A 23695-nucleotide genomic window follows, 5' to 3' on the forward strand; every position below is an offset into this window, starting at 1 on the left:
TTAACACTACGGAAAGACTTTCGGAAATTCGAAATGAAATACGGGATGGATAGAGGCAGCAATTATTATAATAAAACGATCATATCTAGGAAAATAATTAAATGTGTGCTTCAAAGTTGCTGTTTAAAAAATTAAAAAACTTAACGTATAAATGTAGGAAAGAAAAAGGGATAGTGGTTGCAATTATTAAATTAAAATATCCATATCTTGTCCCAAAACACGCCATTTTCAATCGTTTGCCCTGGCAGAAGTTTGTTGATAATACAAGGAGTGTGGATATCACGGCCAACAGCATCACTGAGCCGCTGTCATGTTTCATGGTTGGCGCAGACAACACGGAACATACGCTTCTTTGGGTCTCTGTCATACATAAACACGGGCCGTAGTCTGAAATAAGGCGCAAGATAAATCACCCAACCATATCATACATTTCCAGTAATCGGCGGTGCATCTTTTATGTTCGCACCACCATTACATCGTGCTGAAGTGTTAGTCCCTTGTAAGCGGTTTCGATACTGCAACCGAACTCGGTATGTCCGTTATGTAACTCGAGGTAGACTGTGATTGTCGACATAGGCTGTTACAGGTGCTGCTTCAGTTCCTCCATCACCTGCATCCAGTTGCACGACGGTTCTCTTTGGAATTGATACAGATTCACTGCAAACTGCCGTTCCACTGCCCCTCACGTAGTACGGAGTTCGTCTTCACACACCACGACCAACAGCCAAACGCTGAAGTCGCCACATGACCATTGTCAACTGACGTATTTCCAACTCCAGATGTTTCCGTTAAATGTATTTAAATATCGGCATATCTATTTAAAAATCCGATGTTACCGTTTGCGCCGTACAAAATCTTCCAGTTTAACGTCCCACGATTGTGCCCTTTAAGCTAAGGTAGATGAACAATGATGGAAGAATTGGTAGAATGAAATGTGGAAGGAAACGGGAGTACCCAAGGAAACCCACGTAAACTATGTTGTCCACTTGACCGGAGATCGAACCACCGGTACGTGACGTTTGGGCGCCGCCGTTTAGGCGCGGACGTTTGGGCCCCGCCGGTTGGACACTGGACGTTTGGGCGCGAAGCCATTTGGGCGCCAGACGTTTGGGCGCGAGTTAAATTAAAAAGTCATTATGTTAGGCGTTGAATACTAAGTTCGAATCAGGATATCAGAAGGTGTCTACTGTAGTGGAAGTCCTTGAATTATACTGGATTTTGTTTTACATACTAGAAATACTGGAATTTCAAAATTCTAAAAACTGAATTAACAATTAAATTTTGTAAATTTAAGTTTCAACCAAAGTTAACTATGCTTTTTATTTGATAACTTTTCAAGCCAAAGGTAAGTAGACCAGACTAGATATGATTGACTGCATTACGTACATAGTGAGCCTACTCCATTAAAAAACTTAAAGCAGGCCTACTACTGTAGTTATGCAATAAGTATGGATGTCAAACACACTTTTAGTGGCTAAATGATCAATATATGTACACTCAACTATTATGTTTCACTTTGAAATCGTTCTTTTTTTTCTTTCGCCACTTTCTTTAGTGCAGATTAAATGCTTACAATGGGACGAAAAAAAAGTGTGTTAAGTTTTGATTTTTATATTGGAATGTTAATAAAAAAAGTGATACCAGAAATACAGCATACTACAGTTCCTAAATTCAATGTCTTAGACACCCTGTATTAACAGCTTTCCCTCAAATCGATTAGGATTTAGGATTTTTAGATTTCTGGGCTCTCGGCATGTAAGGCCATTTAGCCCGTCACGTTTGAGGGGGCACACTATCCGGGGAAAGGAAAGGAAGAAAAGATTGGGGAAGGAAGGAAGCGGCCTGGACCTATAAATTAGGTACCACCCCGGCATTTGCCTCGTGTGAATGAGGAAAACATTCAGGGTGGCCGGCCTGAAAAAGCGTGTTACACTTTTTCGACCGAATGCCCCTACCGGGAATCGAACCCGGGACCGCTCACACAGAAGGCGAGAGCATTAGCGACTACGCTACGCGGGGCCACTTCTCTCAACTCGAGTGCGCGGAAATCTTTTATTGGTAGTTCTTTATTGGACTTAAGGAAGAGAAGAGTTTGGCAAACGTAATACGAAAGAAAGCAAATTTTAATATTCATAAGTATGTAATTATTAACTTTTTTTAAAAAATACAAAAATTAAATCAATATGTTTTAATTAACATTAAGAAAATTATTAACAGTTCGTCTGATTCCTTCATTTTCTAGCTTTCTTATATAATACAAAAATTAGATCAACATTAGGTCAGAAGTAAGCGAAAAATCAATCCATGACGAGGTTAGGCAACAAATGCCACAAACGCATTAAACTATTTAATTTAGATGAATAAATAAGATAGAAAATAGATAAATGAGGTTAGATAAAGATAGAAGTGTAGGAAATGTATATATCTTGATTCGCGCTTAGTTTTCAGTGCCTAGCTTACTTAATATTTCGTAAATTGTGATTTTTACTATGTACCTCGCGCCCAAACGTCTGGCGCCTAAACGGCTTCGCGCCCAAACGTCCGGCGCCCAAACGTCCGGCGCCCAAACGGCAGCGCCGAAACGTCCGCGCCCAAATGGCGGCGCCCAAACGTCCTGTCCCGCGAACCACGGACCCCACATCAAAGGAAAGAGTTTTACCACTGAGCCAGCGTGCTCCCTTGGACCTTACGATACACAATTATGTCACTATAACTGACTGCATAACCGAGTTGCATGTTTTATTGGACATTTATTTCTTATCGAAGTAACTTCCAATTGCCTAAGGGCATAACACAAAACTACATCATAATAAACACGAGCAGAGATTTGCTTCTAAGAGAATTTCACAGTATTCTCTGAACAAAATTCGTCAAAGACAGCATATGATACTCTGATGCAACACTTACACTATTCTTATCACAATTCACCAAACGAATTTCACACAATCGAATTAAGTGAGGTCCAATGTAAAACATGTTTCACTTTCTATCTATCGAACTTTCTCCTCTCTTTTTTTTTCTTTCTTTTTCCAAGAATATTAACGCTACACGAGAGACTTGAATTCACCAAGTTTCAATGAGAAACGAAACAGGAGACATCGATCCATAAATATTGCGCAATATTGCTTAAGTTTATCCAGCAAGTAGTGGCTCACATGGAAATCACTGAAGGCGAAAAATGTAATGACAGTACATACACTACATTTCAAACGACCCTTAACAGTGGTTCTTAGCTAAATGTGATTTAGAAATTGTGCCCAACCGTTAACACGTTTTGTCTTTTGTGTGCGTGGTCCCACATTCGTTCGCAGAATTGTTAGTGTTGACACAGTATTGTGTGAGGTAGCTAAGGGCCACTTGGAACTACGGTCTCGAAAGCGATGTGCTTGCCCCCATATTATATATATATATATATATATATATATATATCACAATTAACATATTCTGTAAATGCACGCCCTCTACGAATTCTGATGTTATAAAAGTAACCTGGTATTACTACCAGGGCACGGATCTTGTAGATAAGTCAACTCTTCTTTGTAACGTACGCACAGAACAAGGAATGGAAATTTGAATATTTTAAGGTAACTTTTAGATTATACAAAGTATTTATTTTTTTATTTTATTTATTTATTTATTTATTTATTCACATAAGTAAATCTTAAAGCGAGCACTGTATTCGGATTTAAAAGATACAAAGATAAATGACCTTTTGATAAGTTTCCTGACTGCTAGGGAAAAAAATTTGCATTCCTAGGAAGCTAATGAACACCAAGCTGTAGTTGGTTGATGACGAGTCAGGGTTGATGGGTGGCCAAAGCAGATGCTTTTTAATTTATGACCAAAGGAAATGATCTCATGAATAAAGCCCGGAATTAATGGCAAAATGCCGTAAGTGCCATTATTGCAATTTTCATGATGTTTTCAGCTAAAGTGCAATTTCACAATTTAGAAGCAATTTGTTGCCATTGTCACAGGTTTTCTCTTCCATTACTTTTTATTTACTCATGAATGACAGCATACCACAGATCTGAGTCGCTCTTATTTGACCCAGCGATCTCGTTGTCTGATAATAACTGGTCTATTCCCATTGACAAGTGGAGGAGCGGGGATGCTAGTACGTATTCAGTTCTTGGAAGTTTGAAACAGTGTTTGGTTCTTGGAATGACAAACGAAGATGCTTACTTTCAAGAAGTAGCCACGTGAGCAGTTATTGTGAATCTTAGGCGTGTGATACAGAACTGGTATTTATGTGCGTTTCAGTATTTCAAGATGCCGGAAGTTGGTCTTTCTAGGTAACAGAAGTTGGAAAAATTTGTGAGTGAGTTCGGGCGTACTATGTTTTCAACAGGCAGTTCTGTACTGTTTTGTAAGTTATGTGAAACTACGGTTTCCGCTGAAAAGCGTTATTTTGTAACACCATATAAGCACTGCAAAACACAATTCTGCAAGGACACGCAAATCAACTGATGAAAAGATTCAAAATCTTCTTGGAACAGTCACGAATCCCGCTTCGCGCATTAACAGTTTTGCGAATGATCTGTGTGAAGCTCTAATTAACGCGGACATTCCTTTATGCAAGTTAGAAAATGTTTCCTTTAGAAACTTTCTCAAGAAATACACAAAACAAAAAGTTCCAAGTGAATCATCTTTGAGAGAGACTTACATTGATAGCGCGTGCAGCAGAACTATTGACGATATCCGTAAAAGTGTTGGGACAAAAATATATGGATTTCAATTGATGAAACTTGCGATATTCTAGGACGTTGTATTACCAACGTTGTAATTGGAACTTTGGAAGGGGAAAAAGGCATACAAACATTTTTGATTGCATCAGAAGTTCTGGGAAAAGAAAATGGCACGGAAATTGCATAGGTTTTTACAAAATCGCTGAGTATTCTGTGGCCAGAATGTGTAAAATACGATAAGGTCCTTCTTTTTGTCACAGGCCGAAGCTGCATACATGAAAAGTGCGGCAAAAACCCTTAAGGTTCTATTCCCACGTATGCTGCATGTCACCTGTCTGGCACACGCGCTACACAGAATTTCAGAGGAAGTTCGTTCTCATTTTCCTGACGTTGACCTTCTTGTGTCAAATGTGAAAAAGGTATTTCTGAAAGCTTTCCCACGAACAAGTGCGTTTCGCGAATTAGCCCCTGAACTTCCGCTTTCACCACAGTCTGTCTTAACGAGATGGGGTACATGGATTACAGCTTTTCTCTATTATGCTGACAACTTTGAACCCATCAAAAGAACCATTGATACTTTTGATGAGGATGATGCGTCTTCAATTAAGGTTGCTCAAAGTTTGCTTAAGAATAATTCCTTGAAAAAGGACTTACGTTAGTCTTCATTGCAACACATTTTGCAAAGTTACCAGATGCTATTGCCACGCTTGAAGAAAGAAAAAAAAAAAAAAAAAAAAAACAGACTCTCGCTAGCTCTCTGAAAATCTTCAATGGTACTCTCAACGATCTGAGTGTTGTACCTGGTGACAGGGGCGAGTACATTCGGCGTGTGATCGTGTTAAGTGCTAGTCCAGATTTGGGAAAATTGAAGGACATCGCTAGTGCTATGGAAGGTGATGCTGATACAACTGTTGACAGTGACATGGATCCTTCCCAATTACATTTTCAAGTATGCTCCACTGACATCTGTAGATGTGGAAAGATGATTTTCACATCTAAAGCGAATTCTTTCTGACAGGAGACAAAGTCTTTCCTTTGAAAATCTTAAGAAGATGTTAATAATTTCAGAACAAATATATGAAAAACCTTTCGTAAGTGAAAATAAACTGCTAGTGTAGTGTAAAATGACTTCACTTTAGTATTTCGTGTACTTTGAATGTTTATGCTAATGTAATCTCGCATGAATAAAATGTGATAGTGTTTTTAAGTTATTGTTTCATTGTTACTATTGAAGAATGGCGAATGAATTGTTACATGTCGTCCCTTCACGGGTTGTGCAAGTTTCCAGAATTTTAAGTGGTAAGTACAAAGTGCAAAATGAAACATTTTATTCGATTAGTAAACGAATTATAGCCTATTATAGCTTTTACATATTTTAGTATCTATTTTTTTCCCCAAAGTTCGTGATTGCTTGTTTATTTTATTTTGCCATTTTACCTGCCATTCTTAGGTGTTTATTTTTCAGTTCTGCCAGCCATTTTCGGGCTTTTATTTCGACATTAATTCCGGGCTTTACTCATGAATAACTAAAACTAGTCAGGTTAAAAAGGTATACAAAGATTTAAATAAGGGTTCTCTTTAATTATTGTCGTTTATGCAGTCCATACATGTGAGACATTTAATCTTTCAACTCTGTTTTCTACAGTTTCCACTCAAAAGTGATTGAGATTTTCAGTACGTGTAGTGAGCCCGGCCCCACGTGCACCAAAGGTACACGCGCTAGCTTCTTGACCAGCGAGAAGTACTCCGTGTCGATGTTAACCACTACGCTACCAGTCCGTTTCCTAAGCAGTCATACATTTTGGTTGTCCACTCACAACACGAGTTATAGTAGAGTCTATCTGCTCTGGTTGATTGAGCACTGACTTCAAGAGGGATAGAATGTACGACTGTTCAAAGAGTAGGCAACACAGTATAATGCTAAACGCATCAGTACAGTTAAGTTGGATACCCGAGTTCGATTCTCGGTTCAGTCGTGCATATTTGCACTTTGCAAAAATTTGAATTCGCATAAACGATTTGGTGTGTGATATAATTTGTTTTGTCCATTTATCATATATTATGTAACTCTCTTGGGGAAATCTAAATATTTTGAGTTCGGTTTCAGATAACTAATCAATCACACGGAAAATAAGTGTATATAGATTATAAGCACGAAATTTAGCAGTTCATTACAAAATGAATCTTCCGAGTTCAGTCTTCGAGTTTAACATCCATTATTATGCCCTCTATGCTAAGGTAGATATGATTAAGGCAAGTGACTGATGGAACAACTAGTGGAAGAGAATGGGAAGGAAAGGGAACACCCCGAGAAAACCCACGAACACGATATCCATCACAAGCTTATTGGTCTGGGATAAAGCCAAGGACCCCACGCTCCAGAGGTAAGCGCTCTACCACTGAGCCACTGCACGAGAAGGGTAAAAAAAATGAAATTAAATCTTTCAGTTTTACGTCCCACGGTTATGCCGGTTAGGCTAAAGGAGACGATGATGATGAGAGATGAGTAAAATGGTAGAATGAAGAAAGTGGGAGGAAACGGGAGAACCCCGAGAAAATCACGAGCACGATATTTGTCCACCACAAAGTCCACACGGCGCGAGCTGCGATCGAACCAGGGACCCCAAGCACCGGAGGTGAACGCTCTACCACTGAGCCACCGCGCCCACCAGGTAAAAAAAAAATATACATCCATAGTTATATTAACACCTGTAACGATTAGAGATTCAGATTTGTCTCTCGTACTTGTTTTTAATTCTAAATACGAGTTTGAGATTCTTGATCATTACCGATAGAATAATTTTCTGCCCTGGGAGCCTCGCGTTGCTACTTACGAGCGGGAGTAGCGAGTGTCTTGACACTGAGTTGTTAGCCACCAACACTAGACGGCATTCTTAGGAATTACTAGTTCTCCGTTTGAAGGCACGGGATAGCACTCGATATAATTGCTTTCGGAACCGTCTAGGTGAAGGAGCACCTAATTTGAAGGAACGAATGGGATACATAGTAATTAAATTGCATATGGCTATGGCTATATTTAATTATATTCATATTTTGTGAAGAGTTTGTTGCGAAGATTGCACGTTATACCATTTCTTCATTTCTTTGGTCCATTAGATCAGTGTTCTACAAGTTTAACAGGACCTATTGAGTGAGGTTTTGTATGAGTTATGTTTATGGAAAATCTATTTTACTTTATCTATGTACTGCATGTTGGTAAGTGAAAATGAAATGAAATCTTTAAGTTTTACGTCCCACGTTTATGCCGACTAGGGTAAAGGAGACGGTGATGATGAGAAATGAATGAAACGGTGGAATGAAGAAAGTGGGAGGAAACGGGAGATCCCCGAGACAACCCACGCACACCTGTATGTTGGTAAGTGTTATTGCTATTTATACAATTGATGTTGATACTTTTGCTCATACATTTGATAATGACTGTAAAGATTACAATTTTGCATTAATATAGGCATTTAATTGCACTCATTTAGTTCTCAGAAATACCTTGTTTGACTTTTATACTCAGCTCTATTCTACAGTTTATAAATAGTATACCAGAAATTATTCTGTTTTCTTCCTCACAAATCTAAGATTTATTAGTATTTATGCACTACTTCTCTTGGCATTTATGTTGGAGATTTTTTAATTTGAATTTTTACTATAAGTTATTCGTTCTTTTGAAGAAGAAATACCTGTCTCTTAGAATTAGTATATTGAATCAAAGGGCCGTTTTAAGCAATTATCACATTTTATATTTTTACTTTATCCCTATTTTCTCTATAATAAAATGAACTGATGCTAATAGTCAATACTGTGCAACTACGCTATCTAATGTATGTTACACACTCAAAGAATAATGGTAATTTACTCTGTAATAATGGAGTAATGACGTTCAGATTTGTTTCAAGTTTCACTACTCCTTGGCTACTAAACATTTCTGGGAAGAATTTTAGTGGAAGACGATGACTGCAACGAATTCACGAAAATATCCAGGATGCCTAGCCGGTATCTCTACTATCAGAAAATGCAAACGACTATTTCCTGTGCACTGTCAATTGTAGATAATACCGAAAATACTATTAGCTCATCCTTCGTCTCAGTGTTGTTATATTTTAAAAGAAAAACGTTGATTCTCTTTAATAATGTAGAAAAATGGCCTTCCAAAATTTACGCACCTATGATCAGAATCTTCAGAACAAGAAAGGTATCAATCTGGCTGATGATGATTCTGCTAGTCCAATGGCTAACGCGTGCTCCTTTGGTGTACGGGGTGCTGGGTTCGGTTGCGTGTGGAAGAATACAAACCACAATTTGAACGCATTACGGTGGTTCAGATTCTATATTGAACTCCATGTTTACATCTCATACAGCCACGGTCCTCAAAAAGGATCCTGAACTTCAACAAAAATTTGATTTCATGAAATCGGAAATCAAAAACAGATGTGTGTAGTAAAATGGTTTCAACATTTTCCTATTCAGGGTCAGCGAGTTGGGAAGTTGGAATCAAGAACTGTTCCTCAGATTTCCGAAATACTCGTATGATTTCACTTGCTTAAGACTTAAAATCAAAATTGAACCTTTCATAGTAGTTTGAATCCTCCGAAAAAGCTCACATTTCGATGAGAATGTTTGAACTGCCTATTAGAGCTTTGGCATCGCATAACAACCTTCCACGATTTCCGTCACTTCTACAGGTGGTCTGGTTTTCAACATAGTTCGAATAATGAGATACTGACAACAACAATGTTGAACATGCTTAATACCTGCCAGAAGTCCTAAAGGCACCTCAAGCTTAACATCTGCTCGGAAACAATGGTAATTGCTCATTCACAAGAGTGTTTTAAACCAGTAATTAACTTATTTTTCTTCTTGGTTTGTCATTATTTAAATAACAAGGTTCCTTAATATATCATACACACTATCATACTTTACTTGCCGAAAAATTAATTTTGTTCCCCTGAAAATGCCTCTGCCTACTTTTTCGAACGAGACAGTAATTCGTGGCTTCTTGTAGCCTAAATTGCAATAGTGTCCATAGTAACACAGACACAGCAACCTACAGTAAAACAAATAGGCATTACAGATGTTCCAAAAGAATTTCGAATTCATGTTCCAAACTCCGGATGAAAGTGTTGCACTGTTGTTCAATAACTATGTGAATATATATATTACCTACTACTAATGAATCACTCTCCTTCGGAAATTTTGTTTCTTCTAAAATGTGATTTTCAGTAGTTTTAAGCTCCTAATTGCAGTAATAACACAAATCTTACTTCTAATTGTAAGTGGTATTTCTGTGAGATCCAACGTGAACTCGAAAGACATGTTATGAACTCTTACCATGCACCAAAAATTCCGTTCCTCTTTAGAATACTGTTTTCATTATATTACGGTCGTCTGTAACCAAGATTTTACGCATTGCGATGTGAGCTAACAGGGTGGCGACAAAAGTTACAGGAAAGAATTCCTAGATTTTTTCAGGTTTCCTTTTTTTTTTTTTTTTCCTGCTTTGTTATTAATTACACAGACTTTCCAATGTTCATGGACAAACAAGGAAAAATGACAACGATAATACATAAGTAATATATTTTTTTCCTAATCAACCATGTCAATGCATAATATTGCAAGTATTCGAACTTTTTTGTGCGTTACATCTATAAAACACGTACTATTGTTTGTAATCATCAGTTCAAGCAGACAACACATGAACTAAGAAGCCTGTACGACGGAACCCGAAGAGGAACGAACCACCCAAGAGTCACCTATAAAAGAGGACCAGGAGACGTCTAAATTATCAGTTGACCAGAGATCGCATAACCCACAACACGCGCTCCTGAAGTCCCCTAGACGACGGAGTATCACTTTACTTAAAATCCCTGGAGGCTGCCATGAGCTAAAGAGGTTACCAATAATACCATATCCTATAGTCGCTACAGAAACCCTGGAAGCTGCCATGAGCTAAGGGGTTCCCGTGCAAAATATATCTTTCCTTCACCTTTACTTGCGATAAACACGGAATTATTGTCTCTGTACTTACAAAGAAGTTCTGTAATTTTTACAAATAAATTTGACCCTTACTTAATAGAAATAGCAAAAATATTAGACATCCTCCCTGAAACTTTTATTTTAAATCTCTGATGAAAGTTTCGTCACATATGAAAGGACATGAATAAGTCACAGTGAGAGACTTACCGAAAAAGAGTAGATATGTGCATACAAAACTACCTGTTCTGTATCAACGACATACCTTTAGAAAAGTATCGACAGTATTAAGTAACATATTTTACTTCAAACGCTTTATTTCCACGCCATTATTTCGCATATCCTCCATTATTAGCTTCAAGCTAATTCTGACTTTTATGTGTTTGCTTCTTTTTCTCTTCCTCCCTTCGTTGATTTGTTGCTTCTGGAAAACGAGTACAGGGATTTCGTACATAATGAATCATGGATAGTTTCTCAAGGTCACCAAAAGAAACTACTATAACTTTTACAATTCTGCATGATATTAGTCTGAGCTTTTAAATAATCTGTTACACATTGCGCATGGATTGAAAATCCTCTTTCTAGATTTGAATTATCATGAAAGAAATCAAGACAATTACAACCATTATCTCTTAAATCATTGCACTCTTAAGCAGGGTTGGCTGGATTAAACCAAGGTGGTTTAAAACAAACAAACAAAAATGCTTTAAATCATGTGAAATGTATGGTGACGTTTCCACATATCAAATCATCTCCATTAGTTTTATCTCCTTTTCATCTTTTAATCAGGCGTCCTATGTTCAATTCTCGATCGAACCACAACCCTTCTTACATGTGTGAACTAAGTAGCTGTTTGGATGTCACTTTAAGCGAAAGTCTTCTCTTCGATAAACTCGGTATTACATAACATAAAATTGTTAAGCTTAAACATACGAAACGAAACCAAACTGTGTATTTCTGCTTGCCTGAGTACCCGTTGTTTTATAAAGAAGCCAAGGTTGCTTCAAGATATTGATAGAAATTGGTAAAATTTATCGACTGTCTACAACATTAGCTTGGATTGGACTTTGAGTTTAATTTTATTGAATGATATCTACATACTCAATTTGTAATTTGATACCTGTTTTAGCGTACTGATTATGAAACGTTGACTAAAATTTTACATGCAAAGCAATAACGGGATTTTCCCGCTACTGCTTTGCATTGAAAGTAATAACAGGATTTTCCCAGTGGCTAAGGCGGGAGTTTCCCGATTTAAGAAATTTACTAACCGGACCACCCAATTTTATAATGAAACGGGACAGTTCTGATTTCCGAAAAAGCGAATATACTATTGGTATTGGAGTGGAGTTGGTGGAACTTCCATTCTGCTGTTTACAATCCAAAAGGAGGACAATTTCTCTCGGATGCAAGCCGAGAAGCACTTTGGATTCCGCTTTAAGCGTATGTGATCCCTTCCAACATAACCCCGTTGTTGCATAATACCACCAAGGCGAATCTAACTTATTTCTGTCCATATGTAATATAAATACATAGAGCAAATTATTTAAACCAAAAAACCGGTTTCCTTTATTTAAAAAAAAATGATTTTTGCCAACCCTGCTATTAAGTATCCGAATTATTTAGTCAAAAGTCACCCAAACGCTGATCAGTTCTGGAATATTGACGTATTTTTTATTACGATTTGGATTTAAACAAAACTCTTTGAATTACTTCACAACTCCATCTGCCTCCTAACCCAACTATTTTCAACTAGTTCAGTTAAAAGATACTTCATGCCATTCACTCCAACATCACGTCCTGCAAAAACATCAAGATCCAAACACGAAAAGGTTCTAGTCAATTTATAGTTTAAAGATGACTTCCCCAAAAGTTACAGAACAAATTTCTGTGCATACTTTCTTCAATTTCGGCAAAAATCCAAAATGTCCAAATCCGTTATTAATTGATGTTTCTTAAAGGATATGTGTAGCAAAAATCAATGTCAACAGTTTTTACATTTTTTAAAAATTTTTATATTTAATTTTATTATTTTCATTTTACACATCAATTCCTATACATGAACTTGTACAACTAAAGTATCACATCCGATACAGTATTGTAAAGAAATGTACTCAAAGAAGCGTCCGTCTTAAATTCACAAAGAAAAGTTTCTCTTTCTGACGCAAGTGCTTTAAAAAATATCAGTTCAGGAATAATCATTTTATCTTCTTCCAACATATCTGACACGAACTGACAGCTCGCAGAACTGGAAACTTACTTATCCTTCCCAACAACCTGAATATACAACGGAAGATAGCGATAAATGTCAATGGTTCGGTAAGCAACACTACTATTTCCAAGTCAACACAGAACAAAAAACTTGACGGGAAAATTTTCTGAGCCTCTATGAGTATACTCGGCATAGCATGCTGAAACACCTTTAAATAATGTTATGCAGGTTGCCTCAAATTGCGATCTTAAATACTCCACGCAAACTAATTCACAGCTTTCTATATCAAGTATTACACGGTCATTTGGGCGACGTCTTTATATATGATTTGAAGGTATGCAGACATGTAAAGTTTGCATTGGGACAATCATTGATTTATATAAATAAGTTCAATGACGGTGAATGCCTCTCTCTGAAAGCAATTAAAAGATCAGAAGCTGTAGAATTTCCTAAAAACATTTCCTATCAAATAACGCATGAACACTTGCCCTTTCACGGTACTCAGAATCGCACATTTGTGTATCCTTCAACAACTGAATTAGTTCACTTCTAAAGTTTGGTGATACACCTTATGAACGACAGTGATAGTATTTTGTCACGTTGAAGCTGCATTTCCCTGGCAATCTAAGTCTGGGAACATAAGTTTGAATATTTTGGCATCTTTAGAAGCAGTGGGCATTGATGTATGTCATTACAGTTTGAATACACCATCGTAATTTTGCTTCAGTAATGCTACATTTTAGTAAGAATCGCTGTAAACTATTTTATTTCGACTCCGAACTCGTACCTACTTGCGTCATAGGATCCACATTTGAGCACGTAACATCACCAGAAATCCTTAAGTTCTGTACAGATGAGGTACAAATAGGGTGACGATCATAGCAAGTACATCTTTCCTCCTTTTATTTATTAATTATTCACAAAGGTATTAAATGTTTCTAATATTGAGACGGACGAGGCTATCTATATACGGTTTTTAACTTTCCAGTAATTAGCTATCACTTGCCATCCGATGTTACTCAGCAAAAAGCGTTGGAGCGCGAACAAAATTTGTCATATTTGACTTCCCCAGACCACGAGAAAAAAAAAAAAAAAAAATCTTAACAACCAGGAAGAACTGAACGTGGTCTTGGAATACTTGGAAACTGTCATGTTTGTTATCTGCGCAGGAATACTAAATACAACGACCATTGAACACAACACCTCCTCTTCACTTTCAATACTGCCTCTGCAACTTGAACAAGCGCACTAGACCAGCAGAAAGCTGTTACTACAAACTCTCCCCTGTTTCTCGATTGCCCTTTATAGAACAATATGCTGTAGTAAATAAAAACCTGTTGTTAAAGATTGTATAAACTATTTTTCTTTTTCCACATACCCTGCCCTCGATCCACTGCATTAAATCAACTTGCATTTGCTATTTCTTTTCCCATCTGGATACAACCAATTTGTGTGTTTAATCCAGGCATTTGAGCATTGTTAAGTTTCTAAGAAATTAAAATGATGAACTAACGCACTTAAACAATGAAACAGGGTCACGTTCTTAAAACACGATAACGAAATGTACACACTCGTTCTCAGTTTTCTATTTATTCATTTGGAAATTTCTTGCAATAATAGCTTTATTACTTTGTTTTAATTATTAATTTTGCACATGTGGGTATTTACAAAATTCAATTTTCCAGCAACGAATATTATCGTGAAAGTTAACTAAGTTTCCATGCGAGAAAGCGAGCAAACAACAACTTATTCCTGAGAAAAATAAAATCTTACGGAACATTATTTGCTCGAGTGAAAGAAGTCAATCATTGTGATTAACTTCCACAATTCCCAAAGGTGCTTCCCGGTTATTGACAGACGAAAACCCGTTACTCAGTATTTATACTTCATATTAAATAGTTAGTTTAACGTCGCACATCCAAGATAGTAATTACTGAGTTAATGTTGTAAGAACAAAACGAATGCAAATAGGAGAGGAAACGGGAGAATCACCCCGTCGGTATTTATTTACCACAAACCAATGTTCACGCACCAAGGTTTGAATGCAGAAAGTTTGGTGCCAAAAGTAAACGCTCTACCGTCTACGCCACCGAATTTGTGTTTTCGTATCAACATGCGAAATATTTCAAACTCGTATAACATCTGAAACACTTTTCGTTTCATCCCTTCATTCGATATAACACATAATAATGAACCGTCACAAGAGGAACCATTTTGCTTCTCTAACTCCAGGCTCCAAGGATACTGTCGAAATACAGATATAGAACACCAACATACGAACAAGATGGAGATCCTATTTACCATTTTTTCCTACAGTAAAAGTATAAAAATCTAAACATTATAACAAGAACTGCACATCATTAAACCTCGTTCCACAGCGTGGAAGCAAACAAATGAATATGGGAACAAGTTATTTTACGATAATTGAATCGCAAATTCTAACGTCCTTTTTTCTTCCATTTTACTGCGAATTGCTAAATAAAGAAATACAGTCGTTGTTACGTATTTTTGGAGACGGATGATAGTAGGGGTGTCCCCATGGCACACTCTCCAACTCCCATAACATTTTTTGTGTTCTCTCTTAAAAGCTGCTTTCGTTACAAAATGGTTTTGCACGTCTTGCTTGAAACAATCTTGTTTTATAATACTTCGAATATTTCGTATTAACATCAAAAAAGTACACAAAAATTTGATTTAAGGAATGATTAGAGATGGAAAGTGAAATTTTATTTGAACTTATATACCATAAATATTATTCGCAAATAGCTGCATTGTTTTTAATGTCAGTAATTTTAAAATGAGTTGAGTTGATTTTGAGTTTAACGTCCCGTTCAGCAGCAAGGCTATATGAGACGTGGACTACTGATTAACGTGGAAACCAAACCACATGAGCTTCCACCGGGAACTGAACCCGGATCTCCCACGCCAAGGGCGCGTACGCTAACCGCTTAGCCACAATTGAGCTCTAATTTTGAAATAAAATTTATTAAAAGTTAAGAAAAGCACCATCATTTAATGTATGATCACAAATGTATAACTATTGCTAGATCCCTTCATATCAATGAACAAAACACGTGCTTCGGCACAAGCAGCAGACAGATACCGTCACACCGATGGAACACGAAGAGAATCCCTTCCACCCGCTCCGCCTCCGAAGACTGGATGTATAAACGGACACCTGGAGGCAGAAGACATCAGTTGTTAATTGCTCATCTTCTACCTGCGGGAAAGCCTCCTCTAACTCTCTGAGCTGCAACGCGTAAGGGGTATCCTCACCCATTAATACACGGCATTCTCACACTTACTGAAAAAACACAACTCTGTATTAATCATTTTGGTAAGAAGGGAGGAGTAATGTTTCTCTGACAAAGATGATATTCCACTGTAAGAAATGCTAGTAATATATATCACATTAATGTTCTTGGTTGCTCCATGTAAAAATTGTGACATAACAGTGATTGGTGTTTTCACAAAAATTCAACTGATAATGTAGCACAATATATAGAAAATGTCAGTAATGATTTCACTTCACACTATTATTAAGAATCTTTACTCCATTGCTTTCTTACTTTAGAAACGAGTATTCAATGCAAACTCACAGTTCCAATAATATGCGCTATTAAAATATAGAAAACTGAAAATTAAATCTTTAAGTTTTACGTCCCACAGTTATGCCGGTTAGGCTAAAGGAGACGGTGGTGATGAGTGATGAATGAAATGGTGGAATGAAGAAAGTGGGAGGAAACGGGAGAACCCCGAGAAAACCCACGCACACGGTGTTCGTCCACCACATATAGAAAACTGAATAATAAGACGGAGTAACTACGACGAGTTACTTCTACCGAGTTCAAGTATGTACTAATTTGAGAACTAGAAGCTTGGTTTGGTTTGGCTTGCCAGAAAGGAAATTTTCCAGATCATTTAAGAGATTGTCACACAATTTATGAAATGTCACTATAAAGTAGACCAGTATTCATATATGTTAATACAGGACAATTGCACTGAATTAACTTACAGTCCTGGCAAGATCAGTCCAGATAATTATCCAGTTTTTCCTTGAAATGAAACGAAACAGTCCGAAACTAACTTTTTAACCAACTTTAACGTAAAATGAAATTAAACTGTTATAGTCCATATGTTCGTATAAGAAAGAAAATAGTTTGTAAATAAAACATATTTGGCAATTATGAGGAAGCGATTGATTGTCTGGCTTTCTCGCACATAAGTTCCACATTATCAAAAGTGTTGTTTTCTTATCAGTGCTGGCGACAGTAAGTCAGCAAAACACCTGCTTCGTTCCAAAACGAGAAATTGTGCAGTTCGTAAAAGGAAAATTCACTCTTTTTAATGTTTTCCATGGTTTTTCGTAGTAAAGAAAAAATATATTAAAGAATAAATATTAAAGAATAAATGTTCAATAAAGTGTCTTGTCCACTTGTGGTGAAATGTATTTTAGAACTAAGAATTGGTTATATCAGTCTTCGAAGTTTCCTGGGTAAGATAATTTCCTACTACAGGGTGGCGCGTATTGTATCTACCAACTTCAAATGAAAATACAAAGGTGTGTTATGCAAGTTTTAATGCAAAACTGTTATGGAATATAAGTATATGGACTGGCAATTTGTACACTGTACAACACTTGTCGAAGGAGCTCACTAAACTTTAAAAATAACGTCCTGTAAATGTCCGCCTTTTTCCTGGATGCACTGCTGCAGGCGACGTGGGAAGGCATTCATCACACGCATTAACGTATAAAGGCTTCCACCGCCGCAATTCGCGTCTGCACAGACCACCGCTCCATGGTAAACTAATTGCCAGAGGCCCTGCTATTCAGTGCCGTAAGCATGCGCAGCATTCGTACGCGCATTTGATCAGGGTTGCCAACTGCAACTGGTAGATACAATACGCGCCACCCTGTATTTCCCTAGAAATAAATTTGAATCTTATCACTTCCTTGGACTAAACTCTTATCCATGAGACGTTATAGAAATATATTTCACTATCATTTACCATACTGTTATGGTGATTGGATTCAAATTCACCGTTGAATTTAATTGACATTGAGAACGGTTTGTGGAATACACGGGGACTGGTGTCTCCTTACAGAACAAGGAACACTATTTTGAATAGAATTATAGTCTTAGTTCACATTGCACATGCACACAGATAACCGAAATATAACTGTACCTTAACCAGAAACGGAATTCATGGTGCACGGTACGAGTTCATTTTTTAAAAAATGCAGCCTAGAACCTATTTCAGTAATTCAGACGATCTGTCTTTCGATCTCTCTCTCTCAAGATTTTGAATAAATAAAACTTCACTTTCTCCCTTAATTACACCTCGAAACTAACATGAGCACTTTTCTTCCCTCGGAACAGTGATCTTAAAATACTTGAAGAAGTGCACTATTTGGGGCAAAATAAAATTTTAAAACTGAAAGACTTTTCCTTGTCCAACAAAAGCAAGTAGAATATGTCACTCCAGTAGAACAAATTAGTAATTATGACTTAATTTTGCAAAGCTGAAAATAGTACTAAGTTTAATTTTATATTTACACACTAGCCTTTGGCTACCTGGGGACTCCGCCCCTCAGACTGCTCGGCCTACAATCTCACATTTCTTATCTATCGGCCTTTGCATCAACAGTGAATTCCGTGAACTTGCTCTTCATATTTCCAGAATCTGCCCATCCGTTGCTCAGCCTACAGCCTTGCGCCTCTTGAGCCCACAATTCTAAAGTTTCTTTTCCTATTTCAACTATCTATAAGTTAAGATTTTGTATCCTTAAAAAACGCCCATTTAAATAGCATGAGGATTTCTTCATTTCCCTTTAGACCCCTAAACAATTAAAAATATTCACTTTTGGCAATTTTTCTGTCGGTTAGTCCTGGAGGCTACAATCATGCCAAATTTCATCATTTTAATCCTGCTGGAAGTGCCTAAACATTTTGGGGTGTAGAAGACGTCCCATATAAATAACATGGGAAAGTTTTTTTTTTTCAGTTCCTAATAAAACCACTCTACGATTGAAAATATTTATTTTTGATGATTTACTTAGGTAACGGTAACGAAAACGTACAAGTATACCGAATTTCAAGTTTTTATTCCAATTCTAAGTACCTAAAACATGAGATAAGTCCATAAAAAGGTCCATGTAAATAACATAGGAAAATTCATCCCCTCTTTAGACCCCCAAAATTAAAAACATTCACTTTTGACAATTTTCCTTGGGTTAGTTCCGGAAAGCTACAATCATGCCAAATTTAATCATTGTAACCCTACATGAAGTGCTCAATAATTTATATCAGCTGATGTATATATAGTTAGGATATATCTCAAGTCAAACCAAGTACTGAAGATTTGTAATATTATACTTATTACTCACATAGTATAAAATATGTAACTTTACCTTGGATAACGGCACAGTTGCGTTAGGATCATTTTCAATTTGCCACAAGGCCTCATTAAATCCCTTCCTTTTTTGTGGCTTCCCAAGTTTATCCTTAGCTTCGTGATATAGGAAGACGTCTTCTTCTTTACATATTCCGCTGTAAAAATAAATAAATAAATAAATAAAAATAAAAAAAAATAAAATAAATAAAAAAATTAAGAATTAAAATTAACATACCTTTATCCAAAATCACTCACAAATTCTAACAATTTCTTAATTTTAATCATCGATGATCTGCACAAAAAAAAAAAAAAAAAAAAAGGAAGTTCAGTTTTGATAGAAAGTTTACAGGTGAAAAAAAAAATAATTAGACACAGTAATTATATCTAAGATCAACTATTTCCAAATTAACTGAAAACTTAGTGACTTCGCGAAACTTCATAAAAAATAGAAAGACCCAACTCCTAACTGAACAATTTCCAAAACGAGATCCTCTCAAGAATACTTAATTCTCAGAATTTCGTGAAGACTCATACAGAGTAAACTACTGTTAGAAATACGTGTGAATATGTGGCAAGTTTAGTGCTTTAATGACAGCCTTAGCAGAAACAGATGGATAATCTGCTGACCGAAATAACTTGACCGGATGGAGCCAACTTAACAAAGGAAAGAGTTTATAAAAATTTTCACCGAATCAGGTCAAGTATCAACACGTATGACAGCGACGAGGACTGAAAATGACAAAGGAATAACTCTCATCTAAACGTGCAATGGCATTTTGACAAAGAACGAGGAATAGAACCAGTTTACTATCACTTGAAGAGATTGTTTGTTATTGTTATAAACGAAAACAATTTTCGTATATGATAAAATGATAAACAATTTATCTTTTCTTACATATCTATAGGTGAAAATTTAATAAAATTCAAAAATAAAAAATAAGCCATTGAACTATGGTTTACTGATCACAGTGCCAGTCCGCTTCCAGACCAAAAAAAAAATCATTCTTGATGTCGACGATCAGCCATTAAGATCGTAACTTCTGCTGTGCTTGAGCAACCCAGTGTCTAATTTAATGAACATCTACCGGTACGCCGGAGATTCGGATTCAATTCTCAGTCCACTAGCTAATTTTTCATTCTTCGAACTTAATTTTCATATACAGTAAAACCTGTTCATTGACCACACTTTTGAATAGATTGACATTATTTCAAATACTCTGTAAATTGGCCACCTACTCTTGTCTATGTTGGAAGTTGATCACATTTCAACAACTCTATTTCCATCCTGAATTCACCTCTTCTATGCTGAGCATCTAAAATATTTAAGCTCTACATTCAACAGTATACGTGATCTTTCATTTCACAGGTGATATCTCTTGTTTCAAACGGTGTACTAGAAGAAACTAGACGTTGACATAATTTACTGCTTTTTGTCTTATCGGAGTGTAAAAACAGCTCGCGCCATTTATGTTCTTCAATCTCAAAACACTTATCAGTTTACTCCAGATGAATTTATAGTGCAATGGATACCCTTTGCTTTTGATGAGGTATATCCAGCAATTGCCTTCACGAAACCTCAATACCAATCATTTCGTCTTGCTGAAAGAAAGTGAAAGGTACCGAGATTGGACACTTCCGGCACACGGTACCTTATTTACTCTCCATGGGTGGAGTATATTCAGTGATTGTGTACAGTAGCGTACCCAGGAACTTATTTCGGGGGGGGGGGTCCAAACTAAATATGAAGGTATTTTATATTAAAATTCCTAAAATTGCACCTAAAATTAGGCTAAATTTTAAAAAAGTCGAAATTTCGGGGGGGGGGGGTCCGGACCCCCGTGACCCCCCCTGCGTACGTCCCTGATTGTGTACATGCACCTAAATTTCAATGAATTCATCTTGATGAAAGAAAACGACCCAAACCAAAATTAAATACTTCTCAGTACCTGTTTGTATTGCATATCGGAAATGTCCAATTTCGGTACTTTTTTTTCAGTTTAAAGTTCAACAGTTATACCCTTTCTGTTAAAGGAGACAGATGATTAATGAAAGTGAATCATTTTGAGTTTTTTTTCCCCCTCTGCCATCGCGAATCGAAGCCGGAACCACATGCACCAAAGCCACACGCGCTAACCACTAAACCAATGGGAAGGGCTCTTTCTTGGGTTAAGACGATTCAGTTCATATACAGATGAATGCGCGAAACCGCTGAATACATCTCACCCCCGGAAAGTGAATTATTCCCTGTTCAGCGTAAGCTCTAAACTCCGATAAACAAAATATTTGTATCCTTCCGCTCGTCACAAATACGATTGGCTAGTGATGTATCACTCCCACTCCCCACGCAGGGGAGCAAATTATACACGTGCATTTTGACAGTACTGTCTCGTTGTCCAGATACTTACAGCAGCAGCAGAAGAGAAAGAAAAAACTCGAAAGATTAAAGAATTTCGCTGGTAAACAACTGTTCTTTAGTGAGTAAATGTTTACCTTGTTGGTGTTTCACCACAACACTCGCGGAACCGGGATTCATGCAAGCCGTCTTTCAGGCTTGAAAACAGAACACGCCTCCACAGTTGAATTGGCGCCATAATTACTGCGCATGCTTAGTATTTATTTCTATTGTTTCATTAATTACACTCGATCGCAGTTTTATAAGATAATTTATATTATATTTTTGTCATTTATAATAATGTAGCAATTTTATATGGAGCTTCATAGTAAAAATAATAATCAAATCACATGAACTATTTTGCGGAGGAGTATAAGCGTCTGTAGGCCAAAAGCAAATCGGCGAGATTTAGTTTCACGTGGCTTTGTTTATCGCAGTTTAGAGCTTAGGCCGAACAGGGTTTAGGTATCGTGTACTGGAAGTGGGTGACGGGATGTGTCTAATTTCAGTACCGATCGAGTTCTTTAATCAGATCTGATTGATATATAAGTTGTAAAAATGCTCAATGGCCAGATATGGTTATTTGATTCTTTTGGATCACCTTAATGCATACAGATATCAATCTGTCCGGAATAATCGCACAGTTTCTCTATCTTAATGAGACCCTGTCGGCAAATTCCGACTGTTCTAACGGGACATATACTAGACCTAAGGTTAAACTTCAAAACTTAAGTCTCTGATCGTCCCGTATAATACACCAGCAGATATACCATCTACAATACCAAACTACAAATCAAAGATTTTACAATCCATAGCAAAACAATATACACAATAGATCCACCTTCTTTTGTCGTTACCCTTAAAACGAATAGAACGAGCTTAAGTATTTTGTTAACATGCAAAGAATAGCATTCGTAATAAAGTATCGAATTTGAACTGTACATTCGTTCGGAAGTTATTGTTAGAATATTATGTGTGGAGTTATTAGTATATATTCTCTTGCTGGCAAATGTACCAATGCTGTATAGGGTTTACGAATAAGAACATCAGAACTTCGAAATCGTGTTCTGGGAACACTGGCTAGATTACTCTATGACAGCTGTGTGCAGCAGTCTATGGCATATTAGCATGGAGCTATTTAATAATCCATAGAAGTTATTCAAATTTACGATCACAATGTGACAGAACCGTATGTGTCCGATAGAAGAACTTTTGTTTTCTTTCTGCGATGAGCGTTTGTAAGTCAAAAATTTTCTGCAGGAATATTGCAGAAGAAACACGTGTGTTTGTTAAAAATACGCCTTACGCGACATAAAAAACAGTCCACACTATATTTATGCGAGTCGTCCGTGCATTTAAGACATCTACACATAGCAGACATGTTTTTATACATTTCTGTTGGCTATTTTTTTTCCTCTGGCAATTTTGTTGCACAGGCGCGGCAAACTTTCTGCGACCACATCGTAGATCGCGGCATGTTCTGCTATGGGGCGTACGCGTTCTATCGAGAAATGGTGAAGTGAACTGGACCAGATCATGTGATCTCTCCCTCCTGGACTATTTTCTATGGGGTAATCTCAAGTCTATGAGAATAAGCAACAAACAATGCAAATTTACCGTGCAATATTTGTGCAAGAGTGGTGCCATATTGAACTTCCAAACTCTATTCCACCCACTGAATGCTTTCTACCATAAAACAAAACTTATTTCATTACCATTTGTAGTTTCTGCTGTATATCATTTTCAAGTTCTAAGTTTCTTATAGGTAAACCCTTTAAAGAGAACACGTTTTTTTTTTTCCTTTGAATATATAGTGTTAATCGCACTTAATGTTTAAAGCATATGCTCGCTGAAGTAAGAAATCTATAATCTTCTAGTACACTGACATATTAACTATATTAAAAAAAAAAAAAAAAAAAAATCTTTGTGTGAACATCGTTTGAGTATATATATACATATGTCAGGTTAACAGAACTCCAGAAATAAATTTCCAAGATAAAAACTCCATATCTGATCATTAAGAAA

The 23695-nt window shown here is 36.8% G+C and overlaps 1 protein-coding gene across 1 annotated transcript in view; it reads right to left on the bottom strand.

The window, feature by feature from the left end:
• Jasper (JIL-1 anchoring and stabilizing protein) overlaps positions 1–23695 on the bottom strand; it is a 157945-nt gene that overhangs the window by 124627 nt on the left and 9623 nt on the right. The window contains exon 3 of the mRNA XM_081735595.1: positions 19295–19433. Within this exon, the coding sequence (XP_081591721.1) occupies positions 19295–19433 (139 nt within the window). The remainder of the gene's footprint in view (positions 1–19294; positions 19434–23695) is intronic.

Source organism: Thermobia domestica, chromosome 13 (assembly GCF_964235325.1).
Source record: "Thermobia domestica chromosome 13, izTheDome1.hap1.1, whole genome shotgun sequence".
Classification (NCBI taxonomy): Eukaryota; Metazoa; Arthropoda; class Insecta; order Zygentoma; family Lepismatidae; genus Thermobia; species Thermobia domestica.